Source organism: Pholcus phalangioides, unplaced genomic scaffold, assembly GCF_987345545.1.
Source record: "Pholcus phalangioides strain wild (caught in Gottingen) unplaced genomic scaffold, Ppha-v1.0 ptg000008l_1, whole genome shotgun sequence".
In the NCBI taxonomy this organism is placed as follows: Eukaryota; Metazoa; Arthropoda; class Arachnida; order Araneae; family Pholcidae; genus Pholcus; species Pholcus phalangioides.
The window spans coordinates 61,746,657-61,772,007 of NW_028301601.1; the positions used below are offsets into that span (position 1 = coordinate 61,746,657).

Sequence of the window (25,351 nt, forward strand, 5' to 3'; positions counted from 1 at the left end):
GTTAACTGGAAATTTACATTACAAAGAAAAACATGATTTTCCCAATTTTTTGGACATTCATTCATTCATGTCCAATTTTTTGAAACTTCTCAAACATGAAGTAACAAATTATCAAAAAAAATTTGTGTAATTTGGCCATGAATTATGTCCAAATATAGGTTAAACCATAGTTTCCCAACCTTTTTTGCCCCATCGCCCCCAATGCAATCTAACCCATAAGATCCTATGTTATACCCGTAGGGGCGGCATGGTTTTTTTAAGACGGCCCTGACTGCAAGAGGTTTAAGTGTTTGATGATAAAGTGTGAATTAGAATGAAAAAAAAAAAATATATATATATATACACGCTACGGTAAATGTGCTCGGTAAAGTTGGTATTATGAATAATACCCAAGCGTCGTTGGTGAATTTGTTAATTATTCTAAAAAATTAACACATTTACCGGCAGTTATGCATATTACCAAAGTGTGGTTGGTGAATTTGATAAATGCTAAAAAAATTATACGCAATGATAGTTTGATGAAATGATACGTAATATCGGGGTACGATTGTGAAATCTATTGAATGAGAGTTCATCATACCAGGTGTAATCATAAAACTTGTAAAATAGAGTCAACTATATCGGGGTCCGATTGTAGAATTTGTTAAATAGTAGTTCGTTAAATTTGTGTCGAATTGCATGTGTTAAAAACTTATAGAAATTCACTAAATCAAAGGATTTGTTAAATTAGGGTTAGTTATATCGGAGCACTATCGTAAAATTCACTATATTGTTTGTAAACTTATTTCGTTATATTGAGGTCTGATTCCAGAATTCGTCGAACAAGTGTTTATTCGGGGTTGTTCGGAAAAATTTGTTAAGTTAGAGTTCATTATATCCGGTTCACACTCTGGCTCACAAGTACGGTCATCTAAATAATAAAGTTTATCGCGGCAATGGGGCCGATTTGTCATATCTACCAACACGAAATGGTGATTATGCATAATAATCAGCGAAATGCCATGAAATTAGTGAGATTTATCGTGTTTATACCAACGACGCGACGCTTGGGTATTATACATAATCGCCAATAAAAGTGTGCGTGAGTAAAAATTTTTGTTGGTACTTATAAAATTTACCAACGATGATCGGATACTATGCATGATCACCAGTAAAAGTGGTGAATTTAGGTTAATTTATCACTTACCATAATGGTCGGCGATTATGCATAATATCGGATTTATCACATTCACCGGATTTTTCACATCTCGAAGAAGTGAACATAAACTAATGCAGAGGCTGATAAAGGCAACTGCCAGAGAAGAATTTACGGGTGGAGGGGTTTAGCGAACTATAGCCCAGAGCTTCAAGTTTGGATGGGCAGAAAATTTCAGGAACGAATGGTCAAGAAAACTAGTAAAATGGGAGAAGGGCGGCAAAATCTGTTTAGCCCACATGCCATGAAACATCCGCCTCCGCCTCTGCCTAGAGAACGAGTTAGTGACCTAGGGCATGTGAAAAAAACTTGATTGGCCAAAAGAGTGACGTAGAGTGGTAGGGAAAAGTGCAATGACCGGCCAAAAGAGTGACCAATAAAATGTACAAGCATTTTTAGGGACCAAAAAAATTACTTTATTGACCGACGGGGGGGGGGGGGCGTTTAAGGGGCTAAGTGGGTTATAGCACAGAGAGGTCAATTCGAGAAATAATTAATAACGTGATCTTCACGTATTCCCAAGGGATCAGCATGACCCGTCCAGGGAATTTGTTAGTGTTAGGTTAATAGACATCCATGCCCGAACCGGGATTCGAACCCAGACCTGCACAGTGAGAAGCTAGTTCCCTAACCACTCGATTGCCAGGCGAAATTAGACTATAATGGGAGAGGGGTGGCATAATCTGTGTTGACCACAGGTGGCCTCTAGCCACCTTTTTGTGGCTCGGTTGGAGGCACCCGACAAGGCAAGAAAGGTATGCGTTTTGCGCAAATGCTACCAAATTCCCTTAGGTCACAAATAACACCGCGCGCATCTGTCTATACACCTTACAGAGCATGTGCATCGAAAGATATTTGCATAATGTAACAGAAATTGATCACGATCAATCTCTTTAGCGCCAACTGGTGGAGGCAGAGGCACCAACGTAATGAAAACACTGAGCGGGGGTAAAATAAAGTTGTAAGGTGTCCCGTATGTACGAGACTCAAACCCATGCGCAGGAGGAGAAGGGCTGCATTGTGTAGTATATTCATTAATTACTGTTGGAGGAGGTTCAAATGGCCTTAGCCCCCCCGGTTTCGACAACTATGGGTGGAGGTAATTAGAAATAGTCATTACAACGAGAGAGATAGCAACCATTTGGTGATCATTGATTATTATTTAATCATTGGAAAGTTTGGCATATACACTTGGCAACATTATTATTATTCCTCGGAACCAATGACTCTCAATAAGATGGCAAATAACTCACACTATTACATCCTATCAGTGCCGTTGCCATCGAACCACCAATAAACTTAACGACTTCTCCGCTATTGGTAGGAAATAAATGTCTCCATTATTATTTAGTTCCGAAAACAATACAAAATCCCCCAAAAAAACTCAATTTTTTTTTGCATAATTCCAGAAAAAGAACAAAATATATATATATATATATATATCCTTCAATATGGTAATTTTACGATTTTTTCCCATCCCAAACTTAAACTTACGATCTTATACGTATAAAAAAAAAAACTCTTAACTTCATCGAAAATATCTTGTCGTGAATTTTTTCCACTTATCGGAGAATAAATGGGTGATTAGAGAGAACAAAGACTTGAAAAAAAATCATGAAAATGATCATAAAATGCGGAATCAACAAAAAAAAATTATATCATCTAGGAAATTTCTAGGGGGAAAAAAAACATTTAAAAGAAAGTAAATTTCTTGTAACGTAAAAATAATTCATCCACAATAAAATATCCAAAAAAAAAATGCATTCAAAAATTTTTTTCCGCACAAAATCGATCAATTTTTTCCTTCAGTTACAGTGAAATGGAGGTAAAACGTCATTACAAAAAAAAAAAATGCAGAAATCAATATAAAAAAAATGCAAAGGCCAAGCCCTTTAACATTATTATACCCAGGGAAGAAAAAACAAAAACCAGATCAAAATTGAACATGTTCCGAATCAGATAAGCATTTATCAATGTAGGAATTACAATACAAAACATTTCCTATATAAAAATAAAATAATTTATATATTTTTTCTTTCTTTTTACATTGAAGACAAAAGAAAGCATGTTACATGTATATATATGGGAAACAGGAGCAAAAGAAAAAATGGTATGTAAAGAATTTCTCCATTCATTTCTTTTTTTAGGGAAAAGAGGGGAAAAAAGTATTATCTGACAGAAAACAAAAGGGGCAAAAAAAAAACAACTATCATTTATCAATTGGAAGAAAAAAACAGTAAAAAAAAATCAAGTTTTTTGGGGAAAAAAAGGTAAAAGTGTTCGAAAACACAATGTGCTGACCTTTCGTGATGTATACAATACAAGAGAAAGAGGAAAAATCCGTATATTTATTCTTATTTCTTCAAGAAAAGAGTTAAGAAATGTCTCCCTTTTTTTTGATTTTATCATCGGGGTTTTTTTTGGCTAAAATCGAAAATAATCCGTGAATTGATGAATTTTTTTTTTACCTCGGAAATTGATTATTCTGCATAATGATATGTAAAGAATCAAGAGAAAATTTTCTTGATAAAAAGATGATTTTTTTTTCTTCAAGGAATTAAGTTAAAGATCGTGGAATTTAATTTTTTTGGATTGTACGTTTGATGATTTTTTGGACTGATTTGGTATGTAAGTTTACTGTACCTATGCTAATGAAAATTCGAGAAATACAAAGATTTTCTAATTTTCTTTTTCTCTCTGGGATGTTGATCTTTTAGAATTTTGATTCTCGTTCCCCCGATAGAAACGTATTCAAAATTTGAAGGAAAAACACGAGAAAAAAAAAACCTGATATAAATGGATGCTGCCGTAACTAGCCATTTCTGTGCCCTGTGCAGGAATTTGAACCATTTAAACCACTTCCGGAATATTCTTGAAGAAATTCCGGAATGGCCCATTTCGGCCTCTTCTGGCCTATTCTTGAGATCAGAATGGCCCATTTAGGCCTCTTCTGGCCTATTCTTGGGCCCAGAATGGCCCGTTTAGGCCTCTTCTGGCCACCCTTCCCAGTGGGCTCTGTGCAAAGCACCTGTTGTGCATCTCCTTAGTTAGCGATCATTCAAGTAATACGTCAGCATCGATGGGGGGGGGGGGGGGGGGTTTCCGATTTGCCGACTTTTGATGACGGAGGGGGGGGGGGGTTTGGATGATGCTTACCACATCAACCACCCTTTGTGAAAATATGAAATATTCTTAATGGCATCTTATTCGGTGCGCCAAAAACGGGAAAATTATTTCGCTAGTGTCTGTGTGGGCACCTGCACTAACATTCTCCCTAATGATAAATCCCTTACAGAACCACTTCAGAGATCTCTAAATGTTTCACGGATCCCTCAACTGATCAGGAAATGTGCCCGGGCCGCTTAAATGTTCTGGAACTGTGCAACGCATAAACCAAGTGATCCGTTATTATGCCACGGATCACTTGAGTAATCTGGGAATGTTCCGCGGGTAACTTGAGTGATGTAGAACCGCAATGGGGGATGGGGCGCTTAAGTGCTCTAAAATTGTGTCACATGTCACTCAAGGGAATGTGCTACAGATAGTTTAAGTGCTCTGGAACTGCGTCGCGGGTTAACTGGTCTTTGAATGTGCCACGGGCCACTTAAATGCTCTGGTATTGTGCCACGTGTCATTTAGGCGATCTGTGAACTTGCCGCTTAGTTCACTTTTACAAAATTGAGTTTGAGGTGTCAAGCCACATCAGATAAACTTCAGGGCCACATTCGGTCCGCGGATCAAGGGTTTACCACATATGGCTTGAAGGGTGGGTCGCAATGAATTTCTTAAAGAGAAATTTTGAGTTCTTACGTTTCGAATAGCATTGAAATTAACAGAAATCGATCATAATAACATATAAAGGTATTTTCTTTCGAAATTTTAATTTTTTTAAATGTTTTTTTCCGTGTGGGGGGGGGGGGTGCGCACGAGCCCCCACCATGTCCCTTTCCTCCCGCGTACTTTTCTGATCCCACCAATATGCGTTAGGAGGTAGGGGGCAGTGCTGACGAAATTTTGCTGACAAGGGAGGGGGAGGGGTCAAAAATGGCTAAAAACTTTCTGACGCAATACTTGAACGGCCCCTTCCGGCACTGGCTATTAGCATATTTTGGGATTGAAACAATGAAAACAAACTTTTAACAATTAAAACTAATTTTAAACAATTAAAAAAAAAATTTAAGAGCATCTTTTTTCCTCCACCTCGTTTGGCATTTGTATTTGTGTTTGTATAATGCATCAGCACAGCAATTTAATTAATTGGAGTAGATTTTTTTTTTTAGTTAGCTACAGTTGTTAATTAAGGGTAAAATATGCAGTTTGCCTTGATTGTGATGTTATTCATTTAATTTACGAATAAAATCTTGCTTAAGCGAAAGTTTAATAGTTTTTAAACTTGAATTTTATTTTCAATCCCCTCAATTTTGTGAGATTCTATAAATCTTTGAAGACGTAAAATTTCAGCAGCTCTCAAAAAATGACATCAATAAAGAATCAGCTGTTTCTAATTTAAAATGTATTGTACATATATGGCTGTATTTTGTACTGAAATGACACTAGAAAACATACTTTCTAAAAATAAGAAAATTAGGTAGGATGGGTTTTTTTTACCATGGTTTTACCATGTATATCCAAATATACACGGGACATGTAAAGCTCTAGATGTAATTGGGGTAGAGAAGACTTACATCAATATCATCAAGAAAATATATGACAAAGCAACTGCAAAGATTAGTTTGGATAAAGGAGAAGCAAAGATTAGTTTGGATAAAGGAGAAGCAAAGATTAGTTTGGATAAAGGAGAAGCAAAGATTAGTTTGGATAAAGGAGAAGCAAAGATTAAACTTGGAAAAGGAGTCAGACAGGGCAATACTATCTCACCAAAACTCTTTACTGCTGTTTTAGAAGAAGTATTCGGAAAACTAGAGTGGGATAAAAAGGGAATTAAAATAAATGGAGAATTTCTCAACCTTTTGCGTTTTGCAGAAGTCATTCTTGTTATCAGTAGTAATCCAGACAAACTAGAGGAAATGATACAAGAATTAGCGAAGGCAAGTATTCAGGTGGGCTTGAAAATGAATCTGCAAAAGACTAAAGTTATGTTCAACCCGTTTGCGTCGAAGAGGACAATCTTGTTCAACAACACAGAGATAGAAGAAGTAGAAAGCTACGTATGCTTGGGACAAGAAATTACCATGGACAACGGAATCATTAATGAAATAAAAATGAGGATCAGGATTGGGTGAACTCTTTTGGCAAAAACTGTGTAATTCTGAAAAGTTGCATGCCATTATGCCTGAAAAAAAGGTTTTTAACCAGTGCGTGCTACCAGCACTGACTTATGGAGCTGAAACATGGACACTCACAAGCAAAATGACACAAAGGCTACAGACAACACAAAGGAGCATGGAAGGATGTATTCTAGACATCACAAGGAGAGACAGAAAACTAATCCCTTGGATAAGGAACCACACAAAGGTATATGATATCATGGAAAGAATCAAACGATTGAAATAGAAATGGGCTGGACATATTGCAAGAAGACAGGACAACAGATGGACCACAAGTATTCTAGATTGTTACCCCCGTGGTGTTACGTCCGAGAAGGCGTAGGGACGCCTTCAAGATGGATTGACGAGTTCAGGAAAGTGGCAGGAGTCAACTGGATGGCTAAAGCATCAGACAGAGCAGAATGGAAAAATTTAGAGCAGACCTTCATCCAGCAGTGGATTGAAAATGGTTGTTGATGATGATGATACACGGGACCATACAGAGTTAATTCTGTTTAAGCCCCCGTTTATATACTACGTGCAATATTACGGCAGCATTGGAAGTCTCGGACCCATTTGACTTTTTTCCTTCGTAGCGAAAATTTGGGGAGCAGGTATTGCCCATTCTTTCATGTGGATCTTTGAAGGTTGCAACCTCCTTTCCCATAATCCTTTGCGCGTGCAAACCTCTGACGACTGTAGTAAAGTGGAGTTGAAATGCCTGTCTCTCCATGTAAACGAGGTTTTAGCGAAAATCCTTGAGCCCGGTTTTTAAAAAGGAGTGGCTTCGGAGCCCCTGGGGAGTGCACGCGGAGCACCGGTTGAGAACCGCTGCTCTAGAGTGTCAACCTGAATTACACAAAGGGAAGAGAAGGGGAAAAAATATAATATCCCCGAACATCATTTCTTTCGACCCGTTTTAACCCTCTCAGCGGCAATCTCGTCTCCCTGATTTCGGCTCTGACCCTCTAATTTCGGCATTGACGGGCCCAGATATTTTTTTTAATTGTTGGCTTAATCTTGGAGCATGTTTTTCAAACGCTCCCACTCCAACCTGTAGATCAGTGATTCCCAACGTGGGCGGTAACGCCCCCCTGAAGATCCCATGGGTTAGATTGCGTTTAGGGGCGACGAGAGGGAAAAAAATGTCTGTAGAAAAGGGGGCGATGGCACAAAAAAGGTTAGGAAACGCTGCTGTGTAGATCAATAGTCAGTGGGTGAAATCAGCTATTGTTCCCGTTTTTATAACAAAAGAAGAGGAGGAAACGGTGTTTGAAACAAAAAATTTTCAAAATATTTTCTTTAAGGGAAGTATAGGAATATCCGTATGGTATAAGTGATAGAAAAAGATCTTAGTGAGTTCAGTATAAGAATATTTCTCTGCCTTGATATTCTTTTCACTATTATTCTAAGAGTTTTGGGAGGGCGAACACTGTCACCCGCACCAAATCGGAACAAATTTTACAGAAGGTTTGGTTATTTCCACTGTATGTGTTATGATACGGGTCAATGAAATTAATAAAGCCTCTTAACGCAAAGGTGCTGAACTTTTGAGGGAGAGGGGGCTACTTCATTGGTTTGAAAACGTGTCGCGCATAGGCGGTGATGGACTTGGAAGTCTGGGGGGGGGGGCACAATGATGTTGATGTCAATTCATATATACACATATACATTAGATCCACCTTTGAAGTCGGGATGCTCCCCCCCCCCCCATATCTCCGCCCATGGTGTCACGGGTCACATAACTGACCTGTCAATGTGGCGTGAGAACGAAGATAGAACGTACCTCGGGCAACTTCATTGATCCATACATGTGCCTCGGGTCACTTGATTGGAGTGGGAATGTGCCACGGGCCAATAAAGTGATGTGGAACTTAAGTGATCCGCAGATGTGCCGCGGGCCATCTGAGTAAATGTGCAGTGGTTACTGAAGTTCTCTGGAACTGCACCATAAGTCCCTGAGGTGAGACATGGAACTTCACCGCTGATCATTTAAGTGATGTATAAATGACTCGCCTAGTTCATTTATTTTTACAAAATTAGTTTTGGGGTCGCGGGCCACATCAAATTACTCCGAGGGCCATGAGTTGAGCATTTATTGCTTAAAGGGTCAAAAATGTGGTGAAGGATTCCACACTCATTCGACAACTTTCTGTAGCTGAAAAATGAGTTTTAAATTCCAGGGTACTCTATCTATCTATCTCTATCTCCCCTCTCCCAGGTTGCGATGTGTTAAAGTCGTTATTAGGAAGTGTTATTTGTGTCACTATATCACTATGGTTCTCAAAATGTTGTCACCCGCGGCTCCTGCGCCCTTGCTCGTGATTCATCTGTGACTCCCCAGTACAGTTTGGTAGATATTTTCCCATATAAGAGAGAAATTTCAAAGCATAAATAGACACACACACATACACACAAATCAATATCTCCAGTTCGCCGCAACGCCTCGGACAAAAGTTGGCGGCACCGCTAGGCGCAGCGACGCTCAATTTGAGAAACCACTGGTATACGGGTTGTTTCACCAAGAGTGTCCGTAAGGAACAAAATACCTATGGATCGTTTCAAAATTCAAGGGAAATATGAAAAAGCTCCAAAAAAATAAAGGTAAATTTTGCTGTGATAATTTGAACACCTTTATTTAGAAATTATTACCGTAATACCGTATTTTTCTGCTCATGGTTCTCAGATGCAAATTTTTTTGAGCGGTGGGCTGAACGGGCTTTACACCAAGCGGCAAATTTGAGGAATGGGTAGTGAAGAAAATTTGACTGCAAATGGGGAAAAAGCGGCGAAAACATGAATCAGGGGTCTTCAAACTTTCAGACAATGCGGGCTAAATTAAACTTCCCGCAAGGCCCCGCAGGCCACCAAGTCATACCGTTGTTGTCTTCTCCGTTATTGGACGGGTTTCTCCAAATTATTTTGAACGCGTTTACTTACTCCAAATTTATTTATTTCATTAAAATTGAATTTTTTTTACTTTATTTTCAAATAACTTCCTTTCATTAATCGATTAATTCATTGATTAATTATTTTTAATTATTTATTTTATCAGATCTGAAATCCGCCCGATAATTCTGAAATTATTTTTGCCATCAATTTTAAATTTTCATTAATTATGAAATTATTTCTTTTAAAAATTCCTTCTTTTTATGAATTATTACTTCTAATAATTCTTAAAACCGCTTTTAATAAGTCTGAAGTTGTTTCTTTCAGTAAGGGGTCATTCAAGTATTACGTCAGCATCGAGGGGGGGGGGAGGGGGTTTCGGCTTTGCTGACTTTTGATAACAAGGGGGGGGAGGAGGGTTAGTGTTTTGCTGACAAGGGGGAGGGGGTCAAAAATGGCTGAAAATCTGCTTGCGTAATACTTGAATGGTCCCTAATTCTGTGTAACTGTTTTTTCATTATAAGTATAGATTTTCATCCATTATGAACTAATTATTTAAATACCTTTGGATGCCGAAATTTCAGTTTTTGAGGCCTATGATAGGCCTCAAAAACTGCTTCGGCTCCTGATCCCCTTGTATCCATTATGACGGCCCTTTTAATGTATCAAATGCATAGCATTACTATCGAATCTGGAAAGTATCTCGCAGCTAAATACAGCAGTACAGATTGCAGTGGCCAGAAAAACAGTCGGCGGGCCACAGCAGAAAACTCGCAGGGCCATTTAGCTCGCGGGTCATGGATTGAAGACTCCCTGCCGTAAATCTACCTCTGGCAACTATCATCAACGGTAATTGCCACATTAATGATAGGTTTTTAATTCTGGAAAGACCTGCTAGACGTCAGTTTCGGAAAACGGAAACAATGGGAGAATAATTTCTGAGTCGAGAATAAAATGGCGTGTAATGATCCCGTGTACTGATAGCATTTTTATCGAGTTCTTGGAAAATAAGTGGGTGCGAAATTTGTTCGCACCCACTCTGGTGATGACCATTGAAAGTGTCAACCTCTCGTCAGAGAAATAAATACTCTCGTAGTAGTATTATCGCAGGTGCGAAAGGAAGTTCTAAGACAAATAATAACGTTACACCCAGAATTATCGATAGATTGTCATTTCGTTCGATAACGAGAATGAGAGGGAAAACCGTGGAAACATGTAACAATGAAAAGCACTTAACAATGGCTTCCGGTCTCGATTCGGTTCCTACTTCTCTTTCGTGTGTTTCATATTTTTGGCCGATTATCTTACGATTAATAATCGGGGATCCGCTTTCCTTTTGGCGGATCCATTTAACAGTTTGGCATCCATTATGAGCAGTTTGTTTTCCATTATGAGCATACTACATATTGCAGCATTTCTTGACCAGTCTAAGCCCCAATGCTGCCTAAGAGATTGAAATGTGTAAGAGGCTGGCTTACCAGCCCCCGTCCCTCCCTACAGGCATGCGCATCCTGACATGTGAAAGAGGCCTTTCATATCCTTAGAAATGCGATTGAAATAACGCTTTTGCGTGCTGTATGCGTATTACCGAGCAGATAAAAGGAGAGAGAAGTGTGAGGAAAAAGCATTATTTTTAGGCTTTTTTTTTGGGAATAGATTGATAAATTTGTGTTGCGGGTGCTCTTCTTGTCGTTTCGGACGTAAATGGTGCTCGCGACTGGTCTAGGGTAGGAGACCTTTGCTCTACGGCAGTGTTTCCCAACCTTTCCGATATCGCGCACTCCCTGCAGTTAAGGTAGTCCCCGTGTTGTGAATTTCAATTTGGAAGCCAAACTGTATTGCTTTTTTATTGAAAATGAAATTGAAGGGATAAGTTGCAATTTTTCCCCGACACTGAATGCGCCATTCAAGCAATGGGCAGTAAATGAAAATGATCCCGCGGACCCCTTGCAAAGTACTCAAGGAACCCCCTGGACATGAAGCCATAAGGATGGGGCTGACAGGGCTCCAGCCCTGGGGACCGGGATGATTCTCATCACTTTTTGTTTTTTTTCACGCTATAAATTCAATATAAAGGGGCCCGTGAAAATGATGATTGGTTGATCTGGGGGACCGATAAAGGTCACACTCCAGGGGCCCTGCTCCAGGATGGGGGAGCTACGCCCCTGGGTCCTTGGTTCACAGCTTGGGGAAACACTGCTCTAGTGCATTAATGTATGGTCGACCTTTGGAGCGTGCTGGCCACTTCATTGGTTTGGGATACGTGTCGCAGGTCTCTTGAGTGATCCGGAACTGTGTTACTATGCTGCGCAATAGTAATGGGATCTGGAATGCGCCACAATCAAGTGTATCTGTAAATGTGTCGTTTGTAGCTTAACTCGCGGGCAACGCGAATACCGCGTTTTATATATTCTATAAAATTTCGCGAGGCACGCTATTAATGCTTTGCGTTGTATATACAGACAGCGGATGGAAATACCCCGCGATGTTAAACAAAAAAAAAAAATCAAAAACCACATGCGGCTGGAGGGTTAAGTGATTTTCAAATGTGCCGCGATACACTTACGTGATCTGGAAACGTACCGCGGGTCGCTTAAGTGATCTGCAAATGTATCGCAATCCATTTAAATTCATGAACAATATTGGATGATTCCGAGGGCCGCTTTTGACCAGTGGGGGGTTATTGTGTCCGACTGGCGCAGTGGTAAGGTGCTCGTCTTCCACCATGAAGATTACCATCTAGGTCCACGTTCGAATCCAAGTCAGAACATCCGAAACAAATTCTTCACCAACTGACCCTGGGGAGACCGCCGATAGATAGCACCTTCATCCCCCCCCCCCACTAGACCGGTTGGAAATTGGCGAATATGTGATCGGAGTTGGTGTGCGGTGAAGTAGCGGAGAGATTATTGCAACGATAAAACTCGACCGAAATTTCTCCAATGAGCTCGAATTATCTAAAAATGAACGGTGAAAATTATCGACGTTCAAAGGAGGGACAAGCAAATGATAATTCAGCACATAAATCCAGATTATCAAGAAGAGAAAAGCAATAAAATTGCTTACAAGAACGGCATTTTTTTCAGCATCCTATCAACCGGGATTATTATTTGAATCCAACAAATTATTGCTTGGGAGATAGTGCCAACAAGTTACGCCATCGACAAAATCCGCAAAAAAATTACGAAAAAATCGAAAAGAAAACAGTGAAAGATGGTCTATATATTTTCACGGTTATCTCTACAAAAAGACATGTCACCAATGTCACGTCTTTTCGAAGCCAGGTGGTGTCACATTAAACAGGTGTGTCTGATTAGACATAGACGAGAGAGAGAGAGAGAGAGAATTTGACACCTGGGGAATAATTTTTTGTATCAAAATCGCCATAAATCGAAAAATGCCAAACACTGATAAAATGCGCAAACATTAATGCCAGCCACATTACACAGAAATGACAGCGCGTGAAATGTGACACGTTCAAATGTCTCCGCAAAAAGAACTAAACTGTCCATTATTATCAGCTGCTGGAGTTACTGAGGGGAAATACGCTCTTTGGAAATGTTATCTTGACGCAAATACACACACGTACACGTATATTTGTAAAAACCTTTTTATGGCAGATTAACCCTCGGTAAGTCCAATTATTATCGTCCTAAAGCTTACAGAAAGCGTCCTCACCCCACCCTCTCCTTGCTTGACCATGGGCAGAGGCGCATTTATGGTCTTGCCGCCTGTGGGCTACGCGGATTTTGTCGCCCTTCTCCCAATCTATAGCCTAATTTTCTTGTTTACTCTTTCCTTGAATTCGCCATCCTGTGCATAACCAGCTTGGTCCACCCCCTCAGCAAGTACACTTGTGTTGAAATAAAACCACTCTTTTAGTCATGCTAGCACACGGTTTTGGTCGCTCTAATACTTGCATAAGTCACTTGTTTTATCCGCTCACTGACGTAGTTCCTTGCTTTCATAGGTCACACTTTTGACTATTTTGGCTATGTTTACACGCCCTCTAGGTCACTCACTCTTTTGCTCGCTCACGAGCTTGCAATTACGTGGTTCACTCTTTTTGGTCATTCAACTGACCTAGTCCCTTGCTGTCAGTGCAGAGGCGGATTTATTGAGGTTTGCGCAAATTTTACGGCCCTTATCCCTTCAAATTTTCTTGGCCATTCATTCCTCAAAATTGCCACCCCGCCCCCCTGAACTTGCCGCTCTAGGGTATAGCCCGCTATATATATAAAGTCTGATGAATGATAGAATGGAACAATATCTGTTCAAATTTAGCTTGGAGATGGTCCTAGTATAGGGATAACATCCCCGAAAAAACGCATAAAACGTCTGTGTTGTGAAGGTGAAATGGTAAAATCACAAATCGTCGTAATTTCCTGCGCCAAAATGCGAATTCAGCTAATTGAGGAGAAAAATGTTATCGTCCGCAAATGCGAATTTCGTTCACCAACATAGGAGACGGAACATAGGGGCCTCAGCCGGCTCCTATGTTGTGAATGCCCCTTCAATAATTTAGGAAGAAACAATGCAATATATGTACCCTCCCCCCCCCTCTCTCCTACATAAACGTTTGAGTCCCGTATATACGGGACGACCAGCAACTCCCAGACCCTCCAATGTTTTCTTCGTGTCGGCGCCTTTGTTTCACCAGTAATGAAATCTTGAATAGAATGGTTTATTGGCCACGTTTCTTTACAGAATTTTTTTTTCTATTGTACGATATCGATAAGTGATTTAAAAATTATACATTTGGTAAATTAGGTAATTGCATTTAAAAATTTTAATTTTTATTTCAATTTCTCTTGAGGAAAAAAAATTTCTGTTCATTCGCGATAAGAAATTTCAATTTTTTTTTTTTTTTAATGTGTAAATTCCGTATGTAAAAATACGCAGAAGTATGTAATATGGGGTCACATTCAAGATTATGGCGTCTGAAATTCGCTGATAAACTTAAAACTAAAATTAAAATAGTCATTTATGCGCAGGAAAAGTTAAAAAGAAACGCATTTTTTCACAAATAGGCAATAAAAGGCATTTATGGCATTTCGCCTGGACCCCTCTGGGCTCTATTTACAACCCTTCAGTGCATGGATTTCGTGCACATGTATTCCGGTTGGCACATGTATTTCTCTCATTTGCTGACTGGGAGGAACAATTTTCATCAGGTTCTCTCGCTAATTTCGTATTGAAACTCACTATTCCAACTTTGGGCGCCGGCTGTGACCCCCGCCCCCGGAACTGTTGAACGCTTTATCTGTATCGGGGTCTGTGAGACCCATCCGGTGCAGTCAAGCAACATTTTTTGTTTCAATGCTAACTGATATGGCAATTTTAAAATCACTGTTAAGATGACATATGACTGTTGAGATATTTTCATTATTACAAGGGTTTTTTTCTACATACATTTAAAAAAAAATCATTTTATTGTTTTAATCATTGAGTTTCTGTTTCAGAATGACGTTGGGAGTAATTCAGAACTGTTAATTTGGAAATGTACTATAAAATAGTACAACAATGGTTGATTACGTTCATTTTATGTTCATGTTGTAGCTATAACGATGTTTTTCATAAATGTAATAAAAAAAATGTTATAAATATATATTTTTACTACAGGCCTATCATTTTTATTTTTCGTTATTATATTATTATTATTGTATTATTTTATGTAATACATTAATGTTGAAAATGAACTTGAAAGTTGAAAATAATAGCGGATCATGTAATAATTGTCTAATCGCACCAATACCGGTACCACAGGCAGCTGAAATACACGGGGGTGTTGCTTTGAAGTGTCGACAAACTCACAGGGGTGATATTAGGCATCAAGAGGAACAAAAATTGCCATAGAATATTGTATCGCAAACCACGTTTAGTCGGTGAAAATCGCAAAAATGCCTATTAAGGGCGAGATAAACAGGTCAATAATAAGTATAAAAAACATTTATGTGACAGCTTGAGATCACAACACAGCCTGTGTGGTACAAAATAAACTGCAATAATGAATACAGAAAAGTAAAATAAATAAGTGCAAAAACCATTCACACACACTTGACAGCATGATTACAATACGGCCTGTGCAGCACCGTTCAATGTCGGAGAGTAGGCGAAGTGAAATGATTACAGGAGATTTTGAACTCATTATTGCACTTTGTTTTGTACACCACAGGCTGTGTTGTAATAATCACGCTGTCAAAGAAATGTTTTTCTACATATTGTTTTCTTTATTTTGTCCCACTTGAAGTCACACTTCATAAGCACTTTTGCGATTTTCACCGACTAAACGTAGTTTGCGATACCATGTCCTATGGCAATTTCTGTTCCTCTTGATGCCTAATATCACCGCTCTTGAGTTTGTCTCTACTTTAAGACAACATCCTGTGTATAGTACAATACATATAGGCCTAAATTGTAATTTTTGTTTAAATTTTAGATTTGGAAGCTGATACAAACTTGATATAAATGATGGCAAAATTGACGATAAAACATAGAATTTTTACGCAAAATTTTGAATCAATAGTTTTTAGCAGAATATGAATATTTACGAACTTAAAAACTCTTGAAAATAATCAAAGCCTGCGCCTGGGTTCTTCATTAGGGAAGAAGGGGGGATAAACCCCTACCCTGACCGGACGCAAAACGATTCTGGGGGCGCTTGAGCCATGCCAAACAAAGCACTCGACCTCCCAATTATGTATCTTGCCATCATCAATTTTGCTATCAGTTGTTTCAGTTATATCAAGTTTATATCAGCTTTCAAATCTAAAACATCAACAACAAAAAGTTGCAATACTGTTTATGTTTTATGTAATATGTAATTCAGTTTGTGGGTCTGCGAGACTCAACCCGTGCACTCGTGGAACATTTTCCTCACCCGTGTACTGCAAAGGTTAAAATTTGTGCGATTATAAATACAAATACAACGCCACAACAGGCAAAATGCCCAACGAGGTGGCTGATAAAAAGATGCCCATAATAATATGGATGTCATATATTTCAAAAATACAGCAACCCAATTAAAAATGCAATTAACACAAATTATAAACAATATATATACACGTGATAAAATATTATACAATGCCCATAAAGAATACTTATGGTTGTCTTATTCTAAGAATGGATAGCTTCTTGATTTACCACAACATGTTTATCGTATTTCTTTTTAAACGTGTCAATTGTGTTACAATTTACTACCTCCGGGGGTAAGGGGCCGTTCAAGTATTACGTCATCATCAATGGGGGGGGGGGGGGTTCCGATTTGCTGACTTTTGATGACAAGGGGCGGTTTGGATAATGCTTACGTCAGCAACTACCCTTTATGAAAATATGAGTTAGGATTCAGAGGGGCAGAGCTGATGACGAAATTTTGCTGACAAGGGGGGGGGGTCAAAAATGGCTAAGCTATTCCATTTATTAACAACCCTATTAGAGAAAAATTCCCTGCGACACCATAACCTTGCATTATTGTCCCTCACCAATCAATACTGGTGTCCCCTTGTAAAAGCAGTCGATTGGCAGTGTACTAAAAGTTCACGGTCCATCCTATCCATCCCATTGAAAATTTTGAACACTTCGATCATATCTCCTCGACACCTGCGTTCATCCAATGTAAACATATTCAAAAATTGAAGTCTCTCTTCATAACTCAAGCCCTGTGTGCCAATAAGGACACGCGTAGCTCTTCTCTGCACCCCTTCAACCAAGTCTATGTCCCTCTGTAGGTATGGTCTCCAAAACCTTAGAGCATACTCCAGTCCAGGACGAACTAAACCTCGAAAAGCGGAAATAAGTACTACTACTACTACTACTGAACCACACATGCACCTCGTCCATATTCCTCTGCGGAACTTCTAACGAATTAGTATGTGTTGGAATGAGCATGTACGTGTTGTGAACCTAACATGAAGTCTGTTTTTGTGTAACGCTTGTTATATGTTAAATGCTGCTATCTGCCATCAATTTGTCTAAATATGAGTGAAGTGTAATGATTGACTAATTGTACCGTTGTAAGCCTGCTGCTCCCAGTGGCGTTTATAAGTAGCCTCTACTGAAAATGATCAAAAAAAACTTTTTGAACAAAAACAACAAACAAATTTTTTTTTTGAAAAAAAAAACAATTCTGCATAATACCATTATAACTTCGTAATTTCAGTCTGCCATCTAGCGACAGTTTATATTAACTGTTAGTTTTTATCAAATCATCAACAAAATTGTATAGTTTTCCGTCGAGTCTAGAATAGTTATGATTTAAATGAGCATATTGTTTATTCATTGTTTCATTTTTGATATCTTTGGTGGAACAAATTTATCAGTTAATGTTATCATACAGTAGTTAGTTTATGTGAAAATAATCCGATTTAAGATTGAGTTAAGCTAAAACTCTCACCAAGGCAACTCTCTAAGAATGGGTATGAATTCCAATGTCGTCACAATTTGCGTGCACGTGGTCAGAAAACCAATATCTTTAAGGGGGATGGATAAATCCCAGGCACCATGGCGACTAAAAATTCCTTCGTGTATTTACTAAATTGCAGGCTGAAAGCAGTCCAAAATGTTTGGAATTTATAGCAGTATAGTCAGGGCCGTAATAGCTGGGATTTTTGTCGCCCCCTCCTCCGCATATGATTTTGTAACGGTGTTCTTTGTTCTCACCTGAAGCAGTTGCCCGCCTCCCTCTAGTTACTGCCCTATCATATCTGCCAACATGAAAGAGGGTCACTTTGCCCTGTTAAAAATTTAAAAGAAGCGTTATTTTGTATTACCTTTTTTCTTCCGGTAAAAAATTTTTGGCACCTAAAAATTTTTTCCTGCGCCTAGATTTTTTTTGCGATTTGTTCAGACCTATTATTGTTCGATACTTTGGTGTTATTGTTGCATCTAATCACAATCTGATATTCGTCCGAAACAGTCAAATTTCGTAATTTCAAGATCAACTATTGCTTGCCAATATATTTCCATGAATTTTGACCAAATCGAATTTCCATTAACAAATTCGATGGCAATTTAAGTTCTTAAGTTCTCTAGAACTTTGTGAATATCGGACGGGAATGTGAAGATAAAGAGCCGGGATCGTTCATTTTGCGGCCGCATTTGTGTCCCTAGAGAGAGAGAGGTTCTTAACCTTTTTTGCCTTCCACGGACCCTGTTCGCCCGTCCTCGCATGTAAGGTGAACACCACGCAGCCAACACAGTCTCTGGTGCCGAAATGAAGAAAACATTGAGGGGGGCTGAAAGTTGCCAGTTGTCCCGTACGTACGGGCCTCAAGCCCTTATGCAACGGAACGGGGGGGGGGGTGTACGTTGCTCTGTATATTCATTAATTATTTGGGAAGGTCACTCCTACCCGTAAAATGTATTGGAGGGGAAGGGTCTCAAACAGCCTCAGCTCCAAAGTTCCGGGGCCAAAGCATATATATATATATGCAGTCGAATCTCGTTATAACGAACTCCAAGAGACCGGAGAAATCACTTCACTATGCTATTACGAAATTTCGTTATAAAGGAATTCCAGGTTTTTTTGCATTGCTCCTATGAAAACTTATCTGGAGGATTAGAAAAGCGTTCGTTAAAACGAGATTTTCGCTATGACGGTATTCGTTGAAACGGGATTCGACTGTATATATATATATATCTGATCAATCGGTTATTATACACAATAACCGGTTATTTTGTATAATCACCAACCGTCTCGGTAACTTTGATTAATTTATCACTTTTACCGATGATTACGCTTAACACCCCCCAAGCATCGTTGGTTATAGTGAAATATTTCCAAGCCCTGATTGTTATAGTTAAGATAATTAAGTGAGAATTAACATTATATCGGGGCAGAATCGTAAAATTTGTCAAATAGGGGGTTTAGCTATATCGAGGTTCGATTGTAGAATTCGTTGAATAGGAGTTTGTTATATCGGGATCTATATGTATAAAGTCCTACACACAGAAAAAACTTGCAAAAATCCGATCAAAGAATTTTTTCAATTGGAATTCGTTATATCCGGGTGCGATGATAGAATGTGCAAATGAGAGACTATATAATATAGATATATTATATCGGGATACGATCAGAAAATTAGTCATATAGGAGGTGTTGATATCGAGGTCCGATTTCAGAATTCATCAAATAGGAGTTATTTCGAGGGTTTTTCGAAAAATTTCGTTGATTCAGAGCTTGTTATATCCGGTTCGGACTCTGCTCGCAAGTACGGTCATCTAAATGATAAACAGTACTTACCAATAGAAAATGGTGATTATGCATGGTAACAGCCAACTGTGATCAATTTATCGATTCATCAATATAATACGATTCACCAAATTTACCAACGCGACGCTTGGGAGGGCGCGGTAGCCCGGTCGGTAAGATGCTTGCCTAAAGTACCAAAGGATGTATAGAGGTGTCGCGAGTTCGATACCCGGTTCATCCTTGTCAGAAAACTTTCCTGACACAGGGGTACAACAAAAAACGGCGATTTGACCGCAGCATAAAGTTGCTACCGCAGGGAGTCCCCCATCGAGTGGTTAGCGCGCCAACCTCTCGATGAGTATAAAAAACAAGCCTGCCGTTCGGAATCGGCAATAAATTGTAGGTCCCGGTCTAATTAGCCCTCGTGTGCAGAAAATGACCGTGGTGCGATAAAAATGATCAAAATGAGCGACGCTTGGGTGTTATGCATAATCAACGGTGAAGGTGATAAATGTAGGGAAATTTATCAAACCTTACCAAAATGGTCGGTGATTATGCATAATTACCGGATTTATTACATTTACCGAGCGTAACCATATAGGCTATACCGTATAAATAAAGCACACGATAGTTTAAAAACAATAAGTTAATTGTTATGCCATCAAAGCTAAGGGACCCCTTAAAACCTCTCCAAGGACCCCCAAAAGTTCCACTATCCTAGTTAAGAACCACTGCTCCAGGGATATTTCTCCTTCACAATGTCACCCCAGAAAGTCATACCAAGCTACGTCCGTCTTGAATGAATATTTGGTTACATTCATGTATTTCCCTAATACAGTCGGCGCTCGATATAACGACCCCCTCCCCTCGTCCAGTCGAAAACGGACCTTATATTGGGAGGGTCGTTATATCGAAAACAAAACATACACGAAAACATTTGGTACTTATCCCACCGGTCATTGTAATGGAATAGTTGTTATAACGAGCGTTGACGGCATCATGGAGAACGTGATTTCATGAGCCGGAGATTTAATAATCCGTAAAAATAGTCACATTAAATTACATATCGTGTTATAGTGGTTTTTAACAAGGGGTCCACGGACATTTTGGTCCAGAGGGTCCGTGAGCTTGGATAGAAAACGATTAACTTATTGCTTTATATTATTATGAACTGAATATTATTCTTTACAGGGACCCCGAATCCTTCATCTTATTGATAATGTGGGGGGGGGGGTGTTCCCCGGCCTTCTTCTTGTTGGCACAAAGGGTCCGTGGAACACGAAAAGTTAAGAACCCTTGTTATAAGACTAAACTGAGACTCATCAGACCGCAGGATAGGTTTCCAATTTGAAGCAGTCTAGTGTTTTGTTCCGTCCTAACGGGTCTAGCCTAGGGGGAAAGGGGTCAACAACCAGAGCCATTTCTCGCATGGGCAAACGGGGCACGTGTCTAGTGCAGAAAATTCATATTTACCCAGGGTCCTGAACTCATGGAACCCTATCTACAACATTCAGATACTGCGGGCAGGAAAAAATTCCCATGAACCCCAAGGGTCAATAAGTCATACTGCAGTGTGTAGATTCGCATTTTGGCGTCTTAACAGGTGGGCCCAACGGACCCCAGGGCTCCGAGTCAAACAGGGGCCTTATATTAATGTAGAATTTTATGTTTTTATGCGTTCTGAGAATATATATGAAATTAATGCTTTCATTAAATGTGAGCTTCCATCAATATTGTGAAAATATTTTCCCCTTCAACATTCATTAATACATTGTTTTTTCCCATTAAATATGATTTTCCATTAATTCCGTAAACATTTCTCTCATTAAATGTGAATCTTCATTAATTCTGGAAATATTTCTTCCAATAATTCTGGAAATATTTCTTCCAATAATTCTGGAAATATTTCTTCCAATAATTCTGGAAATATTTCTTCCAATAATTCTGGAAATATTTCTTCCAATAATTCTGGAAATATTTCTTCCAATAATTCTGGAAATATATTGTCTCGAATTATCTAGAAACTTGCATCAGTGAAACAAGAATCATGGGATACACATTTTTTGATGAAAAATAATTTCTATGCATTGATGACAAGTGTTTTCTTGATAACAATGATTTCTATGAATAGTGGTTGTTTTAAACTGATTTCTATAAGAATAGTGTTTTTTTAACAATGGATTTCAATGACTTAGGGTTTTCTTAACAATAACTTTCATGACAAATGTTTTTAACACTGATTTCTATGACTAATGTTTTTTAACAAATATTTCCATGACGTGTTTTTTTAACAATGATTTCTATTAATAGTTTTTTTTAACAATGATTTCTATTAATAGTTTTTTTTTAACAATGATTCTATGAATAATGGTTTTTTTTACGATTTCCATGACATTGCTTTTTGATAATAATTTCAATAGCCAATTGTTCCCTTAACAATAATTTTCATGACAAATATTGTTAACAATGATTTCTATGACGTAATTTTTTAATAATGATTTCTATGCATTGGCGTACGAAAAGCGGGGGGGGGGGGAGGAAGGTGCTTGGGGTTCTAACCCCGCCCCCCCAAGCCGAGATTATGTTATTTTGCAGGGAAAAAGTAACCCCCCCCCTTGAGAAGGGAAAGATACTGAACCCCCGTGAGAAAATTCTGAGTACGCCTATGTTTCTATGAATAGTGTTTTTTAACAATGATTTCTATGACATTGCTTTCTTTTATAATGATTTCAATAGCCAATATTGTTTAATAATAACTTTCATGACAAGTGTTTTTAATGCTACTACTTCACCAAACATCGATTCTGGCCATATCGCTATATTGCAATTTACAGCAGGCGCTGTCTATCGGTGGTCGGCTCGAGTTCGTTAGGGAAAATATCTTATCTATATCCTCCCTTGGGTTCGAACCCGGGACCCTGACAACAACCTGCACAATGGCAGACGAGCATCTTACCACCACGCCACTCGGGCATTGCTTTTAATACTGACTTCCACAACTAGTGTTTTTAACAATGATTTCAATGGCCCATTGTTTTTCGATAATGATTTTCATGAATATAAGGGTTTTCTTTACAATGATTTCCATGACATTGCTTTTTTAACAACGATTTCTATGACTAATGTTTTTTGACAATGATTTTAGTGACTTTTTTAACAATATGACTTCTATAACTAATGGTTTTTTTTCTTTTTAATAATGATTGCAATGATTGATGACTTATTTTTAACAATGATTTCCAGGACATTAATTTTTAGTGATTTTTTTACCGTAACTAACAATTTCCCAACATTATTTTCTGATGTTTGTTATTTTCTACAATGCTTTGTGTGACTGACGTTTAAAAAACACAACAATTTCGCATAAACAAAATTATTTCTCACACAAACAATTGTTGCAAATAAGAATGACTGTTGAATAATTTCAGTTCCCGCAACAGCAAAACAACAAACCTTTTCTTATTTTACATATAATAATCAAAAGAAAATAAAAGCTTCCAGGCGATTGTTGTTGTTGTTTTTTTTTCAATTGTTATTTTTATAACAACTATTTTTAGTACATTTTTATTATATCTTGAGAAGCATTTCATTTTCTTGGTTAGAACAAACAATGCTCCAAAAACAACCCCCTTTTTTGGCTACTTTTTTTTTACAACGACAATGATTATTTTTGTCGAGTCAATTAAGAATGTATCAGAACAATTTCTCTCAACTATGCGTTCAACAATGCGTTCATCTAAAATGATTCATTGAAAGTTTGGGCCAACTTTATGGGAACTTTCTTTTGTTTTTTCCTGAAACGGTGCTTTTGACAACAATATTTCCAGATAGGTATCCTGTGAAAGTCTGATATTTCTAGTTTTGTTTGCTGACAAACGCTTGGTAACAATGAATTACAAACCAATGAATAACAATCGGAATGCTGAAAGAATTTATAACCGAAACCTTTCCTTGCAATAATTCCATTCAAAATATATTCCAGCGGTTTTTTTTTCCAACAATATAAAGTGGTAAAAGGGGCCCTTACAGCATGGAACGGGGGTTCCTTGGCCGGGATCTCTTGAAAGCCTTCGAAGACAGGATTTCCCATGGGTATTTTCTGATGAATGTAGGTTATACAAAAACATAAAGGGCTTCAGAAATGTTGGGTTAGAGCAGTGATTCCCAACGTGGGCGATGGAAAGTTCCAGGGGGTGGTAGATGCTACAGGTATAACATATGATCCTATGGGTTAGATAGCGTTGGGAGGGGGGGGGGCAATGGGAGAAAAAATTTCTGAAGATGGGGGCGATGGGACAAAAAGGGTTGGGAAACTATGGGTTAGAGCCTTGTCAGCCGGGCCCACGTCACTATAAATTTCACTGCTGAAGTGTCATTTATCGAGATAACAATCGAAATACTTCATAATACAAATACATGCTTCTCCGATTCTCTCTCAATGGTTTTTAACAATACTTTCCAAGACAAATAGTTTTTTAAACAATGATTTCCATGGCTATAATGGGTTTTTTAATAATGATTTCCCTGACATAGGTTTTTTGAACAATGATTTCCCTAATTTCAACATGTGACTAATGGTGTTTTTAACAATACTTTTCCTCACTAATAGTTTTTTAAACAGTGATTTCTCTGTCCCTTCGTCAATAATACAATAACAAAAATGAAATTTTCAGGAAATTGGAATTTTTCCTCTTACCTTGAGGGTCTCCGGGCCTCGGGTAGAACATTCCACTCCTGGCAAGCCACTCGAAATGTCCGGCTTTCAGTCCGGGCTGTTCGGCCATCGGCTGGTGGAAAGCACTGGTCATGACGGGCAGCCCGTGCGGGTGCACGGACAGCTGCGGGTGCGAACCGTGGTGGTACTGGTACAGCGGGTGAGGCGAAAAAATGGGCAACGCGGCGGCCACGTGCGCCGAAATCGGAAGCCCCATGCCCAGGAGCGGCGGCCTCGCCGGCGCCGCCGCGGGACACCGGTCGCAGTCGGGCGGAGGCGTCGAGCGCCTCTCGCCGGCCGCCGTGGCCGAGTTGGAACCGTTATTGCTGCTGTTATGGTGGTTATGATGGTGATGGTGATTTTCCTCCCTCAGCAGGGCCTCAATGCAAAACGATTTCGGTTCGGCGGCCTTCGTGCCGGCCATCGCCGGCATCACTACGGTCGTCGGTCGGCCGTCGACGACGCGGCAGGTGCTGCTTCTCCGTATATCGCCATTATGTGTGAGTAGTAACAAACATTGAAGGTAGGATGATGATGATGAGGAGTAGGAAGGGGGGGTCGTCGCACCCCTCTTTTTTACTAAAAGTTTATAAATATCGTGGAAAAAGGAGCGACAGAGAGCGACTGCTTGCTCCCCCCTTTAAAAGCACGGCAACTCTGAGAAAAGGCAATTGCGGTTTAATGTTTTTCGCGCTCCTTGTTTTCCCAGAGAGCAAAAGACGGAAGAGGAGGAGGAGGCGAGAAAGAGAGAGAGCGACCCCCGTCCTCTCTTCCCGCACGGAGGAGAGAGGGAGGGGTCGTCAGCTATCAGAGCCGGAGGAGGAAGAGGAGGGTCACGGAGAATCAGAGACGGGGTTAGATAACACGGCGGGAGGAGGTGGGGAAAAAAGTGCCAGAAACGAGGGTAACGGTGACGCCCACTCAGCACTCTAACCACGCCCACCTCTAGCACTTTCCCTATTCCCTCGAAGCGAGGGAAGGGGTGTGGTAAAAGAGGTGTGGGGAAACGTAGCGGAGGGGGAGGGGAGGGAAACGAGACCCGTTATCCAACTAATGTGTCCAAGAACAACGGAGGAGAATGGTTCGAAATGGGTCTG

At 39.4% G+C, this 25,351-nt stretch overlaps 1 protein-coding gene across 1 annotated transcript in view; it reads right to left on the reverse strand.

Moving 5' to 3' along the window:
• Positions 1–24,913, reverse strand: part of LOC149084714 (uncharacterized) — a 68,743-nt gene extending 43,830 nt beyond the window's left edge. Inside the window, exon 1 of the mRNA XM_089235522.1 lies at positions 24,237–24,913. Within this exon, the coding sequence (XP_089091648.1) occupies positions 24,237–24,687 (451 nt within the window). The 5' untranslated portion in view covers positions 24,688–24,913. The remainder of the gene's footprint in view (positions 1–24,236) is intronic.
• Between the last annotated feature and the right edge of the window lie 438 nt (positions 24,914–25,351).